The sequence below is a fragment of the Ceratotherium simum genome, chromosome 8 (assembly GCF_057802395.1).
Source record: "Ceratotherium simum simum isolate JZ-2026a chromosome 8, ASM5780239v1, whole genome shotgun sequence".
Taxonomy (NCBI): domain Eukaryota; kingdom Metazoa; phylum Chordata; class Mammalia; order Perissodactyla; family Rhinocerotidae; genus Ceratotherium; species Ceratotherium simum.
In genome coordinates, this window is record NC_141907.1 from 13,194,325 (window position 1) to 13,219,366 (window position 25,042).

General features: G+C 39.0%; 1 protein-coding gene across 7 annotated transcripts in view; it reads right to left on the bottom strand.

Moving 5' to 3' along the window:
* The window catches only part of LDB2 (LIM domain binding 2), a 356,991-nt gene that overhangs the window by 70,991 nt on the left and 260,958 nt on the right, over nucleotides 1–25,042 (bottom strand). For all 7 annotated transcript variants that reach the window (XM_014788889.2, XM_014788887.2, XM_014788888.2 and 4 more), the window contains exons 3-4: nucleotides 8,572–8,744; nucleotides 1,683–1,805 (exon numbers count right to left, since the gene is read on the bottom strand). In XM_014788889.2, coding sequence (XP_014644375.1) covers nucleotides 1,683–1,805; nucleotides 8,572–8,744 — 296 coding nt within the window. The remainder of the gene's footprint in view (nucleotides 1–1,682; nucleotides 1,806–8,571; nucleotides 8,745–25,042) is intronic.

The following is a 25,042-nucleotide window of genomic DNA, read 5'->3' on the forward strand; positions in this document are numbered from 1 at the left end:
GGTCCCCTGTGGACATGGAGCCAGTGCTGATTGAACCCCTTACACGAGCCAGGAAGAGCTGGTTCTATAACTATGCATCAAGTAGTCGTGGCCGGCCTCAAGGAGATTACTTCTCAGTCGAGTGACAGGATAATAATGAATGAAAGGATATTGCTGTTGCTGCTGCTGCTAGAAGCCAGTTGCCCATACTTGCAGAGGACCGACTGTGTGCCAGGCACGTTCTATGTCTTTTACATGCATTCACTCTTAATCCTCAAACCAATGCTCTGAGGCAGGCTCTATTACTGTACCCATTTTATAGAGGAACGACTGGAAGCCCAGAGATATCATGTCACTTGCCTAAGGTCACACAGGAGCAGGGATCCAAACCTATGTGGTCTCATTCCAAGGCCCAGGTCTCCAACCACTATCCTTTGCTGCTTCTCTGTCTATTTTGAGAATAATAAGTGTGGCTACTCCAGACTGCTTCAAGGAGAGTGGAGTATTTGAACTGGGCTTTGAAAATTGAGAAGGACTTGGAGCACGGATTGGCAGAAAGAATGGAGCGGGAGAGTGGGGGTGCCACAGCAGAAAGTACAAGGTCAATGGTAAGGGTAGGGATGGGACTAACCAGCCAAGAGAGGGTTGAGGACAGAAGCCTGGGGAGGCAGCCTGGTGGTGGATAGTTGGGAGACAGATGGCTTATCAGCCTGGGTTCTGGAGTCAGAACCAGCTGAGTTGAAATCTTGATTTGCCACTTTCAAGCTGAAAAACATTGGGCAACTTATTGAACCTCTCTGAGCCTCAGTTTCCTCACTTCTAACATAGGAATAATGATAACTTACCTCTCTGAATCACTGAGAGGGTTAAATATAATGTGTACAAAATGATTAGCCCAAATCCTGGCATAGAAAACACCCAATAAATGCTAGCTACTGTTATTGTATTCTGTTTTGATTGTGCAGGGTCTTAAAAATCAGGCTCGTTAAGTCTGATTTTGCGCCAAAGTTTTTTCACAGAAACTGCTGCATCATGCATTACGGAAGAGCTATTTATTTAAATCAATGCCTTTTGACTCCTTCTTAAGGGACTGCCCCTGACTAGTTCTAATCAAGTCTTACCTTTAAAACACGTCTCTAGATTGGCATCAAATCCCCCCTTGCACCCAGTTGGTGCTCAATAAATTGATGTGATTTACGGCCAGATGAAACTGAGAGAACTCCCAGTGCTCCACTTCACTCCCCTACCGTGGTCGGGAAGGGCGCCGACACTGATCCGAGGCACAGGAGCCCACGTCTTGTCAGATGGTTCTAATCAAAACTGGAAACTGTTTTTCTTACTTCTTGTTTTATTTCTTTCCTCAGTTATACATAACAGGTTTATTAGCCCAGGCAGAGCCGTACTTGATAATGACTGAATGGAATTTAAGAAAAGTACAAACTGTTTATTGAGGTAACCTCAATTTAGAGTTTAAAATAATAAAGTCTCAAAAAAAGTCTCACAATGCACCAAACTGAGAAACAAAGGAGGGAAAAAGGCCTGTGGATTAAAACGGTTGAGGGAAAACCTCAAAATTTAGAGTTAATTCCCTACAGTGTGAAGACTGCTGGAGTTCTTTCACAGAGAGAGAACTGAGCTTTTCCTCCTTGAATGAAATGAGAGGATAACAGGAAAGAAAATGAGACAGAAATTGAATTACTTACATGCATGGCTAGAATGCTTCTTGGGACTAACTCTCTGTATTGTCTAATTGTAAAGTGCCATGTTTTTATTCTCATGAGATCATCAAAGGTGAACTCCAAGATCAGTCTGCCTTCTGTACACACCTGGAAGTGACAAACAACACACTCATTTGTTATGTACTTTGTGAACGCCGCATTTTGTAACTCACACGTCAGCCACAGCAACGTGGTCTCCCTGACTATCCTTGGACGGCTTAGGGTCTTGACAAGTGTAAGCTCTAGAATCAATGAGTTCAAAAGACAGCACAGCTGCTTACTAGCCATGAGCTGTTAGTAACTAGACTAGTTACTACCGAAACTCTGTTTATAAATATGAGGCCAAAAGCCATCTTATAGTGATATTATGCCAAAAACTCCTGGCCCACGGTATGTACCCCCAAAATGGCGCTCTCTCACCTCTTTTTTCCCCCAATTTCATCATCTTTGTACCATAGGAGGTTGGGCTCTGACTTTAATCTTGGTAATCCTACTCTGGGAGAAAGTATCTACTAACATTATTCATGCTTAAGTGTGAGTTACTACAAGGTTACCCAACCAGAGGAAGTTTTCATTTCCAAAGAGAAGTTCCAGAGGGCAACGCTTAACCTGAGGCCACAGATACCAGTTATTTAACATGTGGAAAATAGAAGCACATTTAGAGTGTATTCCTTGAATCACATCAGCCATGACAAATCCCGCTTGCATAAAGGGCCAGCCTTTGGTGGGTAGGGACAAATTTATCTTTCTAAGAAAAATATCTATTAATAAAAAATAATAGAATTTCTGAGGCTCTCTTCTTCGATAGAGTGATCAGTGATAGGGTAGCATTTTTATCCTCTTTTGATATTCAGATCATTTTTAGCATGTAGTTCCTATTTTATTTACCTTTCCTTTCACTGTTAATGACTTTGAAATGGTGGAAAATGCTGGGCAATTTCACACCATTGAGCCTATTTCAACTACAAGAAAGGAAGTGTCGGTAGTATATTGGTCCAGTTTAATAATTATAACTCATCATTCAGTCCACGTTTGCCTTAGAGAAGCAGTACAAAATAGTGGATGGAGGCTTTGGCATCAGAAAGTTCCAGATTTGAATTCTGACTCTACTCACTTTGGAACTTTAGGAAAATCAAATAAATTACCTAAGTTCCAGTTTCCTCATCTGTAAAATGAGGATAATAATATCCTTATGTAGGGTTTCTGGGAAAATACATTAAATGAAATTGTGTACGTAGATTGCCTAGTATTGCACCTGGCACACAGTAGGATGACAATAAATGACAGGACTAATGATAAAAAAAAAATGCAACCAAAGAACACAGAACCCTAGACCAGTGGTTGTCATACTGTGCTATCTGAGACCTAGGGGTTCACGAAGGGTGTCTTAGGGCTCTGCTGGGAAGAGCTTAGCCTCCACCTGGACTCTAGATCCCCACTCATTTTCTCAATTCAACCAGAGCATCTTCAGTTTTATCTGTTTTAATATATTGGGCTTCTGATCAAACCTTTTTGGAGAAAGATTTCCTATGCTAAAAACAAACGTGCAAGACTTTGAAAGTCACGACACTACATAATTTTTTGAGAAAACATAAATAACATAAATTAAATCAATAGGGGATATGATCATTTCTAAAACTATAGTCCATGAAGTTAATTAGCAACTTCTATCAACCCTTTATGAAATATTAATTTTCCTCTTTGGGAATTTAATACAAAAGGCCACTATTTATTGAGTTCCAACTATGTCCTAGCCACTGGGTTAGATGATTTCTATTCACTCTAAGGTAATATTTTCTTTAAACAAGCCACAAATATCAGCACATGAGAATTAGTAATGTGTTGATATGGCACTACTTAAGAAAGATGCTATTAATGTGTGCCATTTTCATTTTATCAAAGATCTCAGAAGCACTGTAAGATAATTATTGATAATCTGGGTGAAGACCTCTACTCAAATCCTATTAGCAGAATCCATGGGTAATTTCAGGTATTTGGGCACCTTGCTCCAAAACTCCTCAGTTGAGTGGTCTTCGGAGCCTCGTTTCTGGCATCTTAGCCACAAGAGTTGAGCACATTGAAATGGGGGAAGTCTTCAGTGTCCCCAAACAACTCCTCTAGAGCATCGTCAGCCTTGGAATTAATTTACCAAGGTTTTCAAAAGAGTTGCATGGAGATTAAGCCCCCTAATTCCCTCTGCGGTGTTAGCATGACAGAAGCCACCTGCAGTGAAGGCTTTCACAAAAGGGAGGTAACTACAGCCAGCCAGTGACAGTGAAAGGTCTTGACAATGCAAGACAGGGATGCTTGGACGCTATCATCCTTTTTTTTTTCCTTAAAGAAAGGGGATTATTGGATGCTTAAACAAATATTAGCCCAGTTAAATGTCATGTTTTTTTGTTATCTAAGCTATTTGTTTTGTGTTTATGAACCACAAACCCAGGGCAGATGGAGATTCAAGTTTACTTCGACTGGAATAGAATTTCATAATGGAAAGGCATGGATATAGTCCTTCTGATGAATTACTCAACTGGAGCATCTGTAAGGTCAAGTTAAATTGTATTCTTTGTTTACTATGATCTAGTAAACCAGTTGAGGACCCTCTTGCAGTCAAATTGTCATAGGCCTACAAAAGGGAAAATTGCAACTAGCCTTGGGCTCCTCCTATCTCTCTCAAAACCAAGGAATCAGCTTTATCCAGGGCATATCATATGCAAGAAAGGAATCCTTAGAATTGAATCCGAGTTGACTGTGTTGGGTGTTTTCTTTAAGGAAAATTAAATGACTTCCTTGAATGAAAGGATGGAGGAGAATTTGGTCACCGCTGGTCTTCTCCAAGTAATTATACTCAGAGCCTCCTCAGAAGCTCTAGGCAGACTCTCTGCCTCCTGCACCCATCACGGAAGTTAAAGGACACTGAAGGCTTTGTGATTTATTTTATATGTAACAATCAGCAAATGGAATAGAGGTGCTTAAGAAAAAAAATATGTATTCTTTGTTTGGATATGGTAAAAAACAGGCATAGCTTATAAAGGGGAATTAATGTTTTCTCTTTTCAGAAAAATTCTGTGCATTCCTCTTAATCAATACAATTAATGTCGCTTTTATCTAAAGTTGGCCTTTTTTTTTAAAGCTGCCTTTCACTTGGAATCCAAAATCAAAAGGGTCCCCAATTAAGAAAACATTTTCTGTTGTGCTGAATTCATGTTACCGTACTGTGAGCTCTGACATTTTGTTTCTGTGGTAACCAAAATCAGCTGATTAGTTGGCATGGCAACAGAAAAGATGTAATCCCAGCAGACACACTCTAATCAATGCCCCCAGCACAGATGGTCTCCGGAGGATCAACAAGAAAGAGGCTGGCAGGCATTCAGCGGATCACGTGCTAGCTTGAGACTAGGCCGGGAACAAGAGAACTAAAAAAGAACATTTCTCAAACTAACCGGTAGCTTTTTAACCCTTTTCTTTCTTTGACTAATTGTAAAGCAATATTGACCATGTAGTTGTATAATACAATGATTCTTATATAGCTTTTATGAAATAAAATGTGCTTTTTAGGTGGGAGTGTTTATTTAATTTTTCTGGTCTTTATGCTTGGAACAGCATGCATGGAATAGTAAGCTTTTGAATTAACAGCTGCGTAAAGCTAGTTGTATTTTACTTTGAAATACTTCACATGTAAATGCATATATATATACACGCACACTTACATTAGAGCAATACCATCGTTGATATTATAATAATTCATTTAGAGTCAGGATAAGAGTAGCAACGTATAAATCTTGGAGTATAACGTGTATACAGGCCAAGGAAAGAATGAACTAACTGTCACGGACATGAATGAGTATTCATATAGGAAAACTGGTGGGTGCACTTCCACGGTACTTTTCTATAGTAGTAAATAATTCATAATAAATAATTAAGACCAGAAAAAATATGTCTATGTTTATGGAAGTGATAAGGTGTCCAGTAATGGCTGTAATTATTGTTCCAGTTTGTAAAACCTCAAAGTAACCCAACATGTACCCCAGAGAGGGCTCCTCTCAGCATCTGCCAGGATTCACTCCCCTCAAATATAATTCGAGGGTCTTTAATGCTGAAAACCTTGGTGATTGCTCTTCTGATTATTAAGCCTTGTTTTCAATTTGATTTGAAATTGAATACAGAAAAGAAAGGCTTCATAAAGTGTGTTTTAAAATTCTAATTACATATTTATCCATAATCTATAATGTTCCTAGGATCAGGAAATTGCAAAATGTGCACTATACTCCTGAGGAATATTAAATATTACTGTTGATTAGGACTGCAGCTGATTTTTGATTCACCAGTTGACCAAATTTTCAAAAAAGCAACTCAGAACCACTGGGTCAAATGCTATTTGGGGAATTAGAGTTTATTGATAGTCTAAATTAGAGCAATGTGATACTGCCTACACACAATGTGCTAAGTAATGCCATGGGCTAATAGCAGACTCCCCTTTAAAAATAAAGCATCGGTTTCCAAACTATTTTTCTTTGTGATACTGAAAGGTCTTTAGCCCACTGTTTTATATTAAATAGTCATATTATTTTGTTCCATGAAGATGAGTTATTTTTAATTAATATGAGAACAAAAGAAAAATCAGAAAGATTCTTTGGGTAGTATAATAATCACCAACGAGAAAAAAAATGAATCCTTTAGAATTTTCTAAAAATAAATGTGCATAATTAGCATCTGGACTAAGTCCACACAGCTAAGTTACATTTCCCAGAAAGTGATATTTTTCATCACAATATGGAAATATTCATTACAAGAGTTGGCAAATGCATTGCTGGGGAGTAGAGTCAGATGGGTGATCTAAATAATTGAAGCTTGAGGCTGAGAGAGCTGAGTTCAGGCGAAGGCTCAGGTCCTCCTGGTGAGCGCCCTGGATGTCTGAACAAACCACTCAGCCATCAGAGAGGGGAGAATTCCGGGATGAGGAAGAATGCTGCAGAGGAAAGCCTTAGTGTCTTGATTTCAGTGAAAAAAGTACTTTATCAATTCATCAGAAGAATGGGATTCTTTTTGATATAAAACCAGTCCTGAATGTATAACACTATATCTTCAGAGCAACTGACTCTACTCATTTATCAAACGTTTTGGCCTGAGAAAGAAAGAAATCGAGGAAATATGTAAAAGAACTACTACAAGATGCATTTTTATTTTCAGTGGCTACAGGCATTGGAAGTAGCTCCTTCATTATGGCTAAGTTTTATTTAATTACTATGGATTTTTTTTCCCTTAAAGCATAAGGAATTGATATGTTTTTCTTCAATTATCTAAAAGGAACACTAAGCCTAGACAAAAAAATGAGAATGAAGCAGCAGAGAAATGCTTTCTCTGAAGTGCTCAGACTTTGTAACACTCGAAATGGGTTTTATTATCCATCTGATCCACAAGATTATGTAAATGTTTTGTGTCTCCAAAATGAAGTGAGGCATGGAAGGATCCAACCGAAATCCAGGTGATCATTCCCTTTCACAAAGCAAAACTCTTCCCAGCGTGGACTTCTGCATCCTCTGGGAATCTTCTTTGCCCCTGAATGACAACCTTCCTCTCTGTTCAACTGCTAAAAAGGAGGAAAGAGAAAAACCCAACTCCTGTTCCACATTTAAAATATCTTTGACAAAATCAAGATTCCACAAAACCAATGGCATTTGATGATTTACTTTTGCATTTTATAATCATTTCATTTGCCTTTGGTTTTCTATACCATCGTGGGCACCGGAAAGATTAAACTGCACTAAAAAGACCAAAGAATACTTTAAATAATAAACATTTTATTTTTATTCTTTCAGCAAAATTGTGCTTAAGTAACAAACATATTCAGTTTTATAATTTGGGCTTTTGCAGTTGGCACTAGTAATTCTACTTGTCTTAACTATAAAGAGAGGGTTGTCGTTTATGTTTTCAACTAAAAGAGATAGCTGCTATCATTAATATTACAAATTAATTTCACATTGAGTCTTAGTTTGCCAGAGTCTATGATTAAATATCTGTTCTTACTAATTTTCCTACTTGGGAGAAGATGTAAAGGGATTGTATGTAGCGTTCCAGAAAGGTCTATGCCCAGAGGGAATGCTCCCTATGTTAATTATTTGTGTATGGGAAGGATCATAGGTGTAGAATGTACAGAAGATGGAGTTGATCCTCTATCTGTTCTCTCCTTCATCTCACATCCTTCATAGGACCTTGAATCCTGCCTCAAAGATTGTATGACCTACTCCTCCACCCATCCTTCCTTCCCCTACGTTTCTCATTTTCTCTTTCATAACCAACTTCTGCCTCTACTGTGCTCATTTGCCGACTAACCAATCATAGAACTTCTTAGAATTGGAGAAACAACCTTTAAACTCTGAATTCCCTTATTTCATTTATATTTTTATGTTCCTTAAAGATTATTAGCTAGTTGAGTTGTGTTGATTTTTAGTTGCTTTTTTCCCTGTTTGTTAACATTTGAATTTAGCTTTAAAAAGCGTTTAATTTTAATAGCAAAACACAAATACTGCCCACATAGCAATGGGAGAATATTCCTTTAGCTCTAGAAGATCTTTTCTATAAAAACTAAAATTCTAATGTAGCAATCTGAGTTTAATAGGCAGCCGAACCTCTCCTCCTCTTAGTTTTAAGGCTCTATCGTGTTTGATTTCCCTGTGCTCCATATCACGTACACACACCTTAGAACAATGCTCACCAAGAGTCTAGCCATGTCACAAACAAAAAAGTTCATCTCACAGAGCTCAAAGTGGCTAACATGAGATAAATCAGCTCAAAGTTCCAGAAGAAAACCTTAATAATTATCCTGCAGTACACCCAGAGAAGAACAAGCCATGTTTCTGAGCCCACCCCGTACCTTGGTAAACATGGGCTTCCCGTGCTGGGTGACCATGGCACACTGGTCGCAGTCCACCGTGATGGATGAGTTGTGGTATGACTCTTTCGAGTGTTTGAGAATGTAATACAGGTCGGTCACCCCTCCTTCAAACACAGTGCTAAAGTAACGAGGGATGAGGGTCCTGCCGATAGCTGGGAGAGAAACACAGAAAAACACAAAATTAATAAAAATATCTGACTTGTTCCACATGCCCCACACCATCACCAGACCTCCAACTGGATACAAACCGTCTCAGGAAACCATACCAGGAGGCAAATTTCTCTTTATAAACAGCCGTGACTCTTCTAGGTTACAGTTAATAAAATAAAATCCCCAACTATTCAAGAAAAATTTGTACAGTCATCTGTCCAGATTCTGTGTTCATTGACAGTCAATAATGTAAGGGTTAGTACTATAAAAGTCAGCCTTGGTGGTCTAGTGGTTAAGATTGGGCACTCTCACCGCCAAGGCCTGGGTTCATTTCCCAGTCAGGGAACCACACCACCCGTCTGTCGGTTGTCACAGTGTGGCCGCTGCGTGTTGCTGTGATGCTGAAAGCTACGCCACCAGTATGTCAAATACCAGCAGGGTCACCCATGGTGGACAGATTTCAGTGGAGATTCCAGACTAAGACAGACAAGGAAGAAGGACCTGGCCACCCACTTCTGAAAAAAATTGGCCATGAAAACCCTATGAATAGCAGGAGAGCATTGCATGCTATAGTGCCAGAAGGTGAAGGAAGGGAGCAAAAAGACCGGGCAGGGTTCCGCTCTGCTGTGCACAGAGTCACTAGGAGTTGGAATCGACTTGATGGAATTAACAACAAAGTACTTTAAAAATAATGAAGACAAACATACTGACTACTTTGGACCTCGTGTATATTCTCTAAATGAGAATTATTTTCAAAAAATAAAACACATTCAGCCCACCTGGATTTTTCAATGGATTGTTTACAGGTCAATTATCCAATCATGCTTTATCAGTAGTAATAGTAATCATAATAATATAAATTTTAATAATGTGTTGCTTTGTAGTGTGTGAAGTATTTTGGCATTCTCTCATTGGATCTTTTATACAACCGCAAGAGTGTAGGGGACTGAGACCCAAAAAGGTTATTATGAAAAAAGAGGTTATTAGGAATCCTTCAAAGTCATATAATTCATGAGTGTCAAATTGGGGTCCCTAACTTCAAATTTGCAAACCCTGAAACACCCACTCTTTCCAACACTATGGCTCACACTGCTTTAACGAATGGAAGTCTTTAAAAAGTGATCTGTATCTGCACATACAAAGATATCCATAACTATGTAAATGCTGATTATTCTATCTGCTTCTGGAGCTGGATAAGATATCTTTCTAGAATAAAAGACCCATTTTAAGAGAACTTGATACCGTCCACTTGATCTAAATTGGTCTCTCTCATTCCATGTGTCCTGTCCTGCCCTATTTTAGTTGGAGCGATTGGTAAGTAGCTGGGTCTCTGATATATGACGCTTAGAAACAGCTAACAAGGCCTTGCTTTAGCAGAGATTTTAAATCCTCTTACAGTGAAAATCCCAACTCATAATATCAGGAATTTTGCCTATGTGCAGATTTTGAAGCAAAGTACTAAAGCACTCTCAAGCGATCCAGGGTTTTTAATAAATCTCTTACATTCACTATTTAATGCCTCCAGACAAAAATAATGTTTAAGATAAATTACCAAAGAGAGCTTTAGTAAGAAAGATCGTGCAATCTTCACTTGAATGTTTTAAAATATTTAATTTCATTTTAAAAGTATCAGTGTTAATCCATTCCGTATGGCTCTATATCACTTTTGTACATGGATTTGGAAAAAAATAACTATAAAAAGAAGACCCTGCCAAACTGTTTTCTGAAGCGACCTCTAAAGAATCTCGATATGGATGACTAGTCTCTGAATAATTTATATAGTTGTTATTGGTTCATATTTATGGCAGTAAAATCAATCAACAAGTGTGTTCAAAGTATTCCAGGATCTTTGGCAATTCCATCTTAAATAATCCTTATTCATACATTTCCTAATACTCCCTAATCCCCAACAATGCATGTTCATTCACTAAATATAAAATTCAAATAAGAGTAATTTGAGTCCACCATATCCTTAAACATATACATGACTTACATCATAAAGAAAACTTTGTTAATGCAAAAAATCTTACTGTACTTGGCTAATCAGATAAAGTTAATTTAATACATTTCAAATATTCTAACTTAAAACTATTGTAAAACAGCTCTACTAATTTGACATTTTGAGATCTGTACTGTGGAGAATAAATACAAACCATAAAAATGTAGACATAGAGTGAAAATATTTCACTACAATATCCAAGGAATTGTCACATTAAAAAGTTTATTGCAAATAAACACCACTGGATTAGCCACATTACGGTTTATTCCTCATGAATCCTGTACAATTTAATTCCTTTGTGGTAGTGTTTGCTATATATTATCATCATTTTCATTCATAGTATAAGAAAAATTGAATGGGAAAAAAGTTTGAGATTTCTTAATTTTAAACCTAAAATTTTAATAACATCTCCAACTCAGAAAATGTACATACTATGTAGTAAATATACTTAGAGGGAAATGCAGCTTTGTTTCATCGAATACTTTCTAGCACTCTAGGAAATGGTTGTTATGGATACCTGAGGTTTGTTTTCAGCCCCGTTTCCTTTGTGGGACTGACCCTACAATTTTCCCCATGGTCCTGTTTGAACCATCACTCACAAAGCTCCATTGTCCACTATGGTAGACTGCTACTCTGGTGGACCCAATGAATCGTGACAACGGTATTCACGTATATATACATATATACACACTTGTGTGTGTAGTCTTCTCTCCTCAAATCTGGGCGGAGCTTTGTGATCTTCTTTTGTTGATAGAATGTGGCACAAATGACCTTGTATCAGTTTTGAGCTAAAGTTTAAGGCCTAGAAGCTTCCACTTTGTGATTGGGGGAAGTCAGTTGCTATGTACAAAGTCCAACTACTCTAAGACTGCCATACTGCGGCGAGACGCCCAACCTAACCGTATGGAGCAGTCACGTGAAGGGGAACAGCGTCTTCCAGCCAACCACCTCAGCTGAGCTTCCAGCCAAGAGCCGGCACCGGCTCGTGTGGACTAGGCCATCTTGGAAGTGAATCCTTGAGCTCCGACTGAGCTGCCTTAAGCTGGTGTCGGATGAAGCAGAGATAAGCTGTCCCCATATGCTTTGCCGAAATTGCAGAATCATGGGTAAATAAAAGAAACGTTTGTATTTTAAGCCAACAAGTTTTGGGGCATTTTTAAAGGTAGCAGTGAATAATCATAACACCCATTCAACCCCGTAGGCTACAAAGACGGGCAACTTAGAATCCTTCCCTGAAAGGAAAAGGTCAGTTTTGCCATTAAAAGCATGTGAATCACGAACTACAGAAGCCCGCCTCCAGAGGAAAGCAGATCAGAGAGACAGAGAGTCTTGGGGACTGATTGGGCCCTCCTCTCAGCCGGGACTGAAGCCACCTCCAGTCCTTGGAGGTCCCACTTAAGTGAGATGAGCCTGCCCCTCTTCTTCTTTTTTTTTTTTTTTTTTGCTTAAATGGGTTTGTGTTAGCTTTCTGTCATTTGCAAACGGAGGAATCCTGATTAATGCTGTCCTGTTCCTGATAAGGGAATGGGGTAGCAAACACTGACGTAAAATAAAGAGGAAGTGAAGAGAATGATCAACTGCAGGACACAGCTGAATCTCTCTGTGCAACATCCTGTGTTAGAAGCTGAGGGGGATAAAAAGATGTGTCTGAGACTGTATTAGTTTTCTACTGCTGCTGTAACAAATTGCTACAAGCAGTGGCTTAAATTCTATTCATTTATTAATTTTCTTATAGTTCTGACAATCTGACATGGGTCTTGCTGGGCTAAAACCAAGGCGTCAGTAGGGCTGTGTTCTTTTCTAGAGGCTCTAGGGGAGAATTGGTTTTCAGGCTTTTTCCAGTGTCTAGAGGCTGCCTGCATTCTTTGGCTGTGGCCCCTTCCTCCATCTTCAAAGCCAGCAATGGTAGAGGGAGCCTTCATACGGCATCACTCTCACTTCCTCTTCTGCCTCCCTCTTCCACTTGTAAGGACCCTGGTGACTGCATTGAACCCACCCAAATAATCCAGGATAATCGATAATTTCCCTCTCAAAGTCCTTAACTTAATCAGATCTGCAAAGTTCCTCTTGCCCTGTAAGGTAACATATTCACAAATACCATGGATTAGCACTGGACGTCTTTGGGGGGCCATTATTCTGCCAACCAAAGAGACTATCTTTGCCAAAGTGCTTCTGTTCCGCAAGAGAGTAGAGTAAAAAACATAGCACACACGTACACACACTCTAAGCAATATATGGGCAATGTGCAGTGAATGGGACAAATAATTGGGAAAAAAAAATCACATGTGCTTGAGGAAATCACTTCATAGTCCACTGATGTCTTCTATAAACATTCACTGAGTCCAGAGTAGGTGTAGAGCTCCTTGGAAGGTGCTAGAAACACAAAGATAGATTTTTGTCCCTGTCTTTCAAACTCATTTCTAACAAGAGAGTTAACAAATACCTAAAGACCTGTAATACAATGTGATAATCGACAAAGTTAAAAAATGGATGTGATTTTGAACTCTTTGCCAGTTTTTTCTAATCCTGAATTCAATGTATAATTTTATTATTTTTGAAGCACCGAGAAGATTAAAATGTCTTTTTAATTTAGTAAATCGTGCAACCACACTGCACAGCCTAATATAAATGACTTTAAATCAGTGAACATTTCAGATTTAGATTCAATGGTCCCCTTACTCATCAGCCACACCAATTCTGAATCTATTTAAATTTCATATGGTCACATTCAAATGATACTCTTACACTTTACATTTCTGTTTTAATCCTTGGAGTTAAAAATAATTTAAATATTGATATAGCTAAAGCTACATTGTGGTCCCATGAAAAGGATCACATCTTTCAAATATTCTTGAAGAGAGATTAAGACTATAGTAGATTGTAAAAGAGATTCCATTTTTCTAACACAATTAGATCAAGCCTCCAAAAGTTGGGAAGGGGAATTAAGGTGAGAAGATAGCACAGGAAGATCTTCTGTGATGTTAGGTGTGTGGAATATAGTATATGTTATTTATCTATGTATTTGTGAATGAGAAAAGGAAATCGCAGATTAAATTATTCAGAAGCCTAAAATGTCTATTGTATAAATCATGTCTACCTTGTAGGTAAACATGATTAGTCCAAAAATAGCTAAAAATTTACTCAGAATTTGGATGTTGAGCTCTGAATTCCAGTTTCTTGGGAAGTTTCTTTTTATTTTTAGAATTTTTTTTTTTTTTTTTTTTGCTGAGGAAGATTGGCCCTCGGCTAACATCCGTGCCCATCTTCCTCCACTTTATATGGGATTCTGCCACAGCATGGCTTGACAAGTGGTGCATGGGTGCACACCTGGGATCCGAACCTGCACACCCCGGGCAGCCGCAGCGGAGCGCGTGCACTTAACCACTATACCACCGGGCCGGCCCCACTTGGGAAGTTTCTTGTTGTTCTGTTTTGTTCCCAACCACCGACCCCCACTCCCCAGAAGTTCTTGCTATTCGAGTCAGTAGGCTGATGGAGCTGGGGAGGCAGGATCTAGCTTCTATCTTTTCTTATAAGTGTTACTTGTAGATGTTAGGATATCCACAGGATTCTTCTAGATCTTAGCTGATTCTTTTCCCCACTTAGAAACAAATGGTACACGTTGGGAACTTTTAGTCATTGAGAAGATATCAACTACTGTGCATCTGTCTTTCAGAGCATTTCATCTTTATTAATAACGATGAAATGCTTTTCTTAAACTCTTAAGAATGTTTATAGGTAATTCACATGAAAGAAATTGCAAGTAGAAAATAATCATATGGGAAAATGTTCAAACTAGTAATCAAAGTACAAATTAAAATAATAAAAAGATTAAAACATAAATTTGGTGAGGTTGTAGTGAAACAGGCATTCTCAAATATTTTTAGGGAAATCAATGTAGCAAATAATCTTTATCTTGAGAATCTCTAATTCTCTAGTAGTTTATTAGGTGTGATTCTAAGCTCTTGGTAAATATCCTCGCCAAACTGCAATTCTGGTGTTCAGATCTTAAGTGCTCTAAAGTTCTGCAAGTCCTTTAAAAAACCAATGTCTAATGCTAAAACCTTTTGATTTGGGACTATCATTTACTATTCTAAGTACCTGTAATTTCTATCTTTGAAAGACAATTCACTTCAAAAAATGAAAGAGGTTGAGAACCCTGATTAAAATGTGAAATTAGAAGAAGATTTGTAACTAACAATGCATTAGTACCACTTAACACTTGGCAATTATGTAACTAATGATTCTTCTCATTGGAAAGAGAAAATCATAACCACATATTTGTGTGTTTCACTAGGTGAAGATAATTATAATAAAATAATCGATTATTCTGATTTTTAAAAATTTTTGTAAACATGTTAATTGATAAATTGGTTAACTGAATCTATGTAGTTTTACATAGTTGTTCTAAAGCTGCAGTCCTCCAGAAATTCAAATGGAAATTCTACTGCTGAGGTACATAATAACACAAAGATTCATTAAACTTTAGACTTAACTGTATTCAGAAATCAATGAATGCATTATGCTAACATGTAAATGGAGATGCTCCTAGTAGTGAAATAAATACTACTGGTGATTTCATTTATGGTAAATAACCATTACAAATAGCCAAAACAATGGAAATAAAACATGCTCAAACTTTGATGCAAGTGATATGGGTTCAAGGCAGATTGCTTTGTCTTCATGAAGGGTAAGCAGTCAAACAACTTTAGTTTCATAAATTGACATCACTTTCATTCTAATATACCTTTTACTTCTTTTCTCAACAAAAGCAGTTTGACTTAATATCTTCTCTCTGATGACCTCTTTCGCTATAAGAAGATTCATTCATTTAATATATGCTTACTCAGTAGGTACTATGGGCCTGGCATGGTTGTAGGTGCTGGAGACAAAGAGCAGACAAGTGGAGAAACAGAGAACAAACTTGGTGGTAAGGGAAGACAGGCTAGCTTAGTCTGGCCAGCCTGGAAGGCTGCAGAGAGGAGGTGATGATGGAGATGATTCCTGATTGAACAGGACCATGTGAAGATCCGGGAGCGGAGAGGTCTAGGCCCAAGGACCAGCAAGGGCAGAAACCCTAAGGCGGGAATGAATTTGGGTTAAATGAGCTTGTGTGTCCCGGTATCAGAAAGAAGGCAGTGCGGCAGGGGTACAGTCAAGGAGAGTGAGATGGCAGATGAGCTCAGAGAAGGAGTCAGGGCCAGATTATGTAGCGCTTTCTAGGCCATGGCAAGGGCCTGCATTTTATTCTTAGTGCAATAAGATGGCATTGGAAGGTTTGAGCCAATGATGTGATCTGATGAACCTACTCATTCTTCTTAAATGTATTATCCATCTGCCAACAGGGTCCCACAACTCCACAAAAATTTCTGATAGAAATATAACAGGCATTTTTTTTCTTCCATTTTTTTACCTACCAAATTTTTAATAATTTGACTAAGACTTCAGCCACACCACATTGTACTAGGTGTTGCAGAAACGACAATGACCAAGGCAGACCCCATCCTGCTCTCAGGGAGCTTCTGATCAAGCAATTCTTAGAGCTATTAACTCATTAATTAAGGACAGGCGAGATGTGTGCCACGGCTCCATCTTGTTCTCCACTGTTTATCCACTGCCTGACTCACAATAAGGACTCGATACATATTTGCTGAATGATGTTCTCCACTGTTTATCCACTGCCTGACACACAATAAGGACTCGATACATATTTGCTGAATGAGTCAATGCAATCCATGAATAAATTTACAGGTTCCAAATTATAGGCACTTACATGTAAGGCTGCCACATTTCATCTCATTGGTTCAACTGGTGCTTTGCCATATTCAGATAATTTTGGATCCTAATTCTGTCAGCCATATCACAGAGTATTTCTCTCAGATGTGTGCCTTTCATGATGGGCAAAATTCCTTTATCCCTTTATCCAGGGTATTGAGGATAACATTGTGCAGGAGAGGTCCACAGCCATGGCTGGACCTCTTACCATGAATCAACACCCTTTAGATACGAAATTGAAATCCTTTATTGACTTCCAGAATCAGGCCATGCTCTAGTTACTAATGGAGGGAATAAGGTGTCAGAGAAAGACCTAAGCTGAAAGATGAATAGACACCAATCAGGCCAGGGAGTCGGGGGAAGAGAGTGGTCCAGGCCAAGAGAACGGCATGTTTTAGGGAACATGGTGCATTTCCCATGGTTTGGGCTGCTGCCTTGACCAGATCTTATACATTTATAACTTAGAGGAACTTGTCTGGATGAACTATGTCATTACACAGAGTTCTCTCCCTCTCTTCTTATGACAGTACAATATTCTTTTAGTTATTGAAACTTTATCGTGTAGTTTACATCTGGTAGATTTATTTCTGCCTTCTGTATTATTTTTATTTCAACATTTTCATAACTATACTCTATTTATTCTTCAAGATGAATCCTAAGATAATTTTGTCAAATTCCAAAAAAAAAAAAAAAAATTGGGAGGAGCTTGATTTAAATTAAACTAAATTTACTAAGAAGGAGTTGACATCTTTAAAATACCCAATCTTCTCATTCAGAACTATGAAATGTTTGTCCATTTGTTTGTCTTTATTTCTACCTCAAAATAATTCTGTAGTTTTCTATATATAGATTTCTTGTTAAGATAATTTTTGAATATTTTAGTTATGCTGAATGGTTAATGTAATTTTTTTCATTATTATTTCTATTAGGAACACAGACATTTAACTGAATGCTCTTATTCATTTTAATAGTTTTTTGGGGCAGATTTTTTGAATTTTCTAAGTGAAAAAATCTATCATTCCCAAATATTAAAATTTTTTCCCCTTCTTTCTTTCCAATATATTTATATATTAATTTCTCATCTTATTGCAATTATTATAATAGTTTCCAGAAAAAAGTATTAAATAATGAAGGCAGTAGTTGACTTTCTTTTTTTTCCCTTGATTTTTTTAAGGAATGCCTCTAGGACTAAGGGAAGTACTGCATCTTGATTTGAAATCAGATCATATTACTTATTATGAAAAGAAAAACAAATTATTCTTCTAATCCTTGTTTTCATGATTTTTTTCTTTTTAATCCTAGTGGATGTTTAATTTGATCAAATGCCTTCTCAGTTACTATTGAGTTGATTGTCTAATTTCTTTTAGAAAGCTATCTATTAATATACTTTCAATTATGGAATAATTTTTGTAGTCTTAGTATAAACTTTACTCTCTCTTGTGCACACATACCCACACATTTTTGTGTAAGTTTTTGCATAAATTCAACTTGTGAATTCATTCATTCCTTGAACAAACATCGACGAAGGCAGTGCTCTACATGAGGCACTATCTTATGTCTTAAGTTAGAATCCTACAGCCAGAGAAGACTTCAAGTTTAGTGCAGTGAGTCCCAGTAGCACTTTATAATCTCGATGGGTTTCTGAAGATCTTACAATGCACCCTTTGCTAGTTCCGTATTTCCAAAATACCATTAGAAAAAGAACATGCTTAGCATGTTTCTCCTATTCAAGTAGGAATGAATTCAACTCGTAGTGATACTGATTAGCTCCTGATTAGTGATTATGAATAGCACTTAATATATGTATAAAAAATATAATACAAAATACTAACAATTATTTAATAAATGTAGTTAGGTTATTAATGATTATATTCCACACCCTCATTTTACAGCAGAAAAACCTGATGGCCAGAGAAGTAAAACTGCATAGCTACTTGCAGGCAGGGTGGGATAAAGTAGAATGCTTGTTGTTTTTAATCAAGCATTGTTCATTTATTTCTATGCTTGAATTTAATTTTTATTAATTTTTAAATTACATAAGTAATACATGTGAAAAAAATTAATACACTACTGTCACAGAGACTCACTACATGTTGACTAGATCTGAGTTCTTTCCCTAGGCATAAAGCTAGACCTCACTTCCTAAAAGCCCTCTCAGTTGGGTGCTGCTATGTGATGGAGCTGTAACCAACGTCCAATGGACATTTCCATTGTTTTCATTTTTTTCAACCAAGTAGACATCAAGAAGAAAAATTCTACTTCCAAACATGATGAGTAAAATCATTCTATGTGAAATAGGCACAGTCTTCCCTACCTCTGACAGCAGATGCTGAAGACCCAACAGCAGACTCCATGGACCCCCCATGGATGAAGGATCCAGGAGATGGGAGGAACCTGGGTCCCCGAATTACGACCAGGAAGAGAGCTGCCACATAGCGGCAGAACCCGTTTGGACTTTACAGCACACAATACCTTTCTATTGTGTTAAGCCACTGAAATATAGATGTTCATTTGTTTAAGCAGCTAGGGTTAACTAATACAGTTACTAAGTAATACATCAGTATCAGTAATACATTGTAATAGTAAAATTATTACTAATAAAATTAATAAGTCTAAAGTTTCTCTGACCACCCTGTACCCACCAATGTCAGTGCCTTCACCCCCCCATATCTTCTTTTTTATCAGTATATGTAGCCTTCATTTTTTAATTATACATTTATCTTCACACATATGTCCCCATTGAAAATACATATTTTGAGTGCCTTTTGTTTTGTTTTGTTTTTATGTAAAAGGTATCATACTAAATATATCTATATGGAACTTATCTTTTTTCACCCAATAATACATTTTTGGACTCTAAGGCTAATTCACTGATTTTAATCACTGCATCATATTTCAGAGTACTGCTGTTTCACATGTTATTTAGACATTCCCATGTTGAGGGATATATAGATTGCTTTTCAATTTTTCCAACAGGGTAGATACTGAAAAAGGAAAAAATATATCTTATTTAACTAGGTACCAGTAATTACCCCTCCGAGTGCTGTGACCAATTTGCTCCCTCACCAGCTCTGATAGTACTTGTCTACCCACAACTTCACCAGCACTGAATATCGTCAACTTTTACATTTTCTGCCATTTTGATCACACAGTGTGTCCCTCACAAAGTGGCAGCCTTCAGGTACTCAAAGTTTTATCTACATAAAAATGTAGATGATGAAATTAAGTAATTAATTACAGGCATCCAGCTCTTGTGGTTATTGCTCCAAGTGAATCATTCACATTTGACATTTTCAGATGGTTTGCAGTTTTCTGGAGTTATTTCACCCAAACACCCATTCACTTGGCTAAAGGAAAAAACTGATCCAGACTAGAGAAGTGAGAAAATTCCATTCCTTGATTTTTCAAAGGTGCCAACTTCACGAATTCTTATGAAATTATTTCAATATGATTTATTGAGCCTTCTCAAACTCAAACCCATGGGGACACCACAAGTCGTTCAATTTTGTGTTTTAATATCAGCACAATTCAACTGGGTTAGAGAAGTGTTGCCAGAGAAACAGACATATGTGGGTGATTTCAAACTTAATCAAAACCAGGACTCAGCAAGCATTAGCGATGCCAAGAGTGGTGAGAGAGATGATTTCCTCTCTGTGGAGAGAGGCAGCCATGGGTAATAGTGGGCCATCCCCCAAGGCTGGATATTATACAAGACGTTCCTTCTAAGGTGTTAAGTGGTCACTAAAATAGAAGCTAATAAAACATGACCCTTTAAAGTGGATTTTGAAGTCAAAGGAAAGGTTTGTAGAATTAAAGTAATAAACTGGCTGTCCCCACCACCCTTCTCTCAGCTCTGTTTCAATCTCACCCACTTCCTTAGTGTTTCCATGGACTGCACTCCTCAAAACCTTTGCTCACGCAGCATCCTCTGCCTGGGGTGTCCTAATGCCACCTCTTCTGTTTCATCCCAAGTCTTATACATCCTCAATTCTAGCTACAGGACCATCTCCTCTGGCTTAGCATCATCCTTTGCCTTTGAGTTTTCCACCTCTTTCTTCTGTACTCAAAGTGATGGTAAAATTATGTCCTGCATTGGAAGTTCTGAATTCACATCCTGGCTGTGCCATTTACTTAAGATGTGACCTTGAACAAATGACTTACACTCTTTAAACCCCAGTTTTTTAACCTGTCAAATGGTACAGTCACTAATTCAGTGGGCAGTTACAAGTATTAATAACATCATGCCTGTCAAGTGCTTGGCACAGAGCCTGACTCTCCTAAGCACTTCGTGCATGTCCTTACTCCCATAGCACTCCAAATATGCGGACTATGCGACTTACCCCACTAGATTGTAATCGTCAATTTTATTGTCTTTTCTTCAGTGACTGTAGTTCCCTGAAGGCAGGGAACATTTCTTGATCATTTCAGTATCACAGCACATTCATGATGTAAATAGCTACTTAAAAGATGTTTGGCAAATGGATGAATGCAGACTTGGCACATCTATGCAGACAGTCTGCCAACCTCCGACTGGTTACGCATACGTGCGGGTTTCTAACACAGAGGTAAAGCCACTTTCATAGTTCAGAGCTGAGGCACAAAAACCACAAGAAGAAAATAAGGTTTTAGGGCACCATAGCTGAAAGTTTCATATCTGAATGATCTACCAATAATTAAGGATTAGAGACTAATCATTTTGAAAGATTCATCTTGGGATTAAAGTTAATTTTGAGTTTTGCAAGTGAAAAAAGCATCCCATCTGAGACCACCTTGTTTGAAGGGGCTTCTCCCTTGTTGTATCTGTGTGCACAATTCATAAACATCGAAACTCCAAACATCCAAACAAAAGCACACTTCTTTAAAAAAAAAAAGAAAGACAGACTATTTGCAAGCCAAGTCAGCATTCCAGGCGCACTTTACAGGGAAGTAAAAATCCTTGGAAATGAGAAGTAGTAAAGGGGGGTCAGCTTCACATTCCACAGAAGTCCACTAGGGGCTGTGCTTCTGACCTGTAGATTGTGTCGACAAGGAAAGGAACAAAGCCCCTGACAGTGAATTAAATGTTGCATGGGTTTTATGGCAGCAGGACTTAACAGCCCAACGACACTCATGCAAGTTTGATAAAACTGCGTGGGTGCTAGCTGCTGGACTCTGACCTGCTATGTGCAGATTTTCAGAAAAACCTGAGGATTTAGGCAAGAGAAGGCAGCCTCTGGGCCTTCTGTGGGTTCTGGAATGGGTCTGGTGTGTGTGAGCCTTGGTACCTGGTTACTAGAGCTTGCACACACCTGCTAATGTCCCTCGTGGGTTAAACAGCATGGAGAGCCCCCTCACTTTCCACCACTAACTGAGAGTCCCTTGCCTGAAGCTGCCTCATCTCCTTCCAATGAGGGCACTGGGGCTCCATTCCCCAAAATGAAATGACACTTCCGGACTCTGTCTGTGCTCCATTGTCTCCAGGAGGAGAGGTGACCCTCTTATTGGGAGAGGAGGAGAGCCAGACATCTACTGGCCCACAGGAACTGGGAGCAGGACCACTGCGTCCAGACGGGCCTGGCTCTGGCCTCTCTCTGGATCCCCTCTTTCTCCTCTGTCACTAAGAACTGATAAGAAGATCTAGGGACCCTTGTGGCTTTGCTCCTCCCAGGCCTCACCAGGCCTGACCTACCCCAGGAGTGGGCCATGGGGTCAAGATCATGCACCTGGAGGCACCCTGCCTGGACTTGAATCCTACCTCTGTCCCACAGCAGCTGTGTGACCTTGGGCAAGTTACTTAATCACTCTGGCCTCAGGTTTCTCATCTCTCAGATGAGGATGAGAACAGTGCCAGCCTCATAGGGATGTTGTGCAGAGCGCATAAAATCATCCACGAAATGCTCTCACCTCCAGCTAAGCTCTATCCCCACGCCCTAATTAATTTTTCTTCATGACATTGATTACTACTCCTGTTATGTTATATTGTATATTACCTGCTCCTTCATAAGAATACAAGCTCTGAGAAGGAAGGAACTGTGTCTGTTTGCTCCTGGCTATATTTTCAGAACTGAGAGCAATGTGGAAAGTGTAGTAGATACTTAATAAGTATTTATTGAATGGCTGAACATTGCATTGCTGCACAATAAGACATTGATAATAGTTATTTTATTATTTTATCACTATTATTATTAGCTTGCCATAAGGATGAAGTAACATGGAAAATACCTGGGTATTGAGTGTGTGCTCAATACATAGTGAATAAAAGCTAGAAAGAGAGAAGAAAAGGAAGGGAGATGGAGGACAAATGGAAGGAAGGAGCAAAGAGTAGACGCATTCCCAAACAGAGGTGCTGGGAGGAGAATCATCTCAATGTTGGGGGAGGCAGTGAGGAAAAGGGTAGTCAGTGCTAGAAGGGGGAGGAGATGGGCCAGGGCCACAGAAATCCTTGGCCAAGCACCCACACATGAGTGGAGCTGGTGGGTAAGGGAGACAAGGCCACCAGGAGAAATCTTGTTGGGTGGTTGTGACTCGGTGCCACGTTGGAGATGCATGACTGCTGCACTTGGGATCTGGACGCATCTCCTATACCAGAGATGGTGCCTTTTGCTATTTCCCAGGGCAACAAAATCAGGGATGCAGACCTGGGCTGCCTGCTCAAGAAAAAAATATCCCTAGACTTTCCATAAAGGGAGCTGATGCTGTCTTCTTCCTCTCTCTTACTTACTAGGTGGTTAGAGAAGAATCAGCGTGGGGTAAGGTAAGAAACGCGGGTTGTGGAATGAGACAAACAGGGCTAAATCCCACCCCTGCCACTCGACTTGTTCTTTTTATCTGCAACATGCATGTATTATGTACCAAGTGGCTGGTCATATGCTAGTTACATGGGGATAATATTACTTTCTTTCCAGACGACCTTGAGGATTAACTGAAATAGAAAAACTACATTGAGTGTCTAGCCAAGCTCCCAGGTCACAACAGTGTTCAACAGAACCAGCTAAGGATGCACAGCTAGGGCCTTGCGTACAGCAAGTACTCCATAACTGCTTACTGAAGGCAAGAACAAAGGTTGAAATACAGACACCACATCAAGCATCATCCAGACCTTGTCTACATTCCACTGTCTACACAGAAGAACAAGATAATTTGAAGCATTTTCATAAACAAACTTGCAAGATGGCTGCTGTAGAGGATTCAGAGGAAGCAGTGTATGTTCCCACAACACATTTTCTCCCTTTCTAGAAACCCTGGGACTAGCTTCATTCACTAGCCTGCAGTCCCAACTTGTCCAAGATTCCGAAGATTAAATACAGCAGGGCAGGGTAATCTAGATCCATTTCTCCTGGCTGTCTGTCATGATTCTCTCAAATCTCTGGGAACTCTGCATATTCTTTTTGCAGTTTACATTTGAATGACTGCCGGTATGTACCTTGCAACTTTAATAACATCTCTTCAAAATTCTTCCTGCCTGCCTCCCCTCCTCCCTTTCTCTCTTTTTTCCTTTCCCCCAAGGCTTTTGTTATGAGAATTCCACCCTCTCCTCAGAGGGAACGTTTTAGCAGCGTGGGTTTATGGCTACCGTAAAGAAGAAAGTTTGAAAGGCAAAGCCAGAGACGTGATCCCCAGCTTTATAACAAACTCCTGTCAAAACATAACAAACCACAGCCAGACATGAGCCACAGTGACAGAATGCACGCCCATAAAGATGATGGAGATCAGACGGGACAGGCACTTTATAGAAACAAACACCTTCCTTGCAAACAGATAGAGCAAGTGTAACACTGAAAAACTCTTCCTGGAAGAAAAAAATGGTCAGAAGAAATAAGGACAAAAACATAAAATTCAAATGACAACCCAGCCCAAGGAGATAAACCCAAGGCAGACAAAGAATCCAATTTTACTAAATCAAGCCGACATCTCCTCCTGACTTTAATTGACCTCGGTAAGCTGGGTCCTGAACAAACATAAAATTAAGAAGTGGGTAGCATCCCGTGGAGGGATGGACCATCAGTGTGCAGGTTTGTGAAGTTTCACTCTCTCAGGACCATCTTAGTTCTGTACAGGAAACATGAAGTCATCCATTCCACTGGTGGCAGCCATAGCACCTGGCACAAAGTCAGGGATTCAGTGTTCCTAAGTGTATACCACACGGAAGTTTCCAAATCTGAGGTCTGGATCTTGCAATATGTGCAAACACCAATGCAGGTTTCTATAGTGTTGTCATTATTGGAAAGAAGTAAACACAAGAAGAGGAAGTGAAACTTATGTACGCAGCTTATCGAGATGCCAGGGAAAGGCTTGTCTTCTATTAAATTGGAAGCATTACAAATGGAGGGAGCACCACACTGTTCTCTACTTGCTGGCGTCCCTCATCACTCAGGGTGGATGTTTTGAAAAATCTCCCCATAGACTCTCTGGCTTTCCTCTGCTGGCCATTCTTTCTGACCCTTCTTCCTTCTTTTATTTTTTCTGGATAACTGCTTCTCTTCCTTAGCTCCCAAATTGGGAACTACTTCCTCCGGGGTGCCTTCTCTAATTTCCATAGGCCAGGCT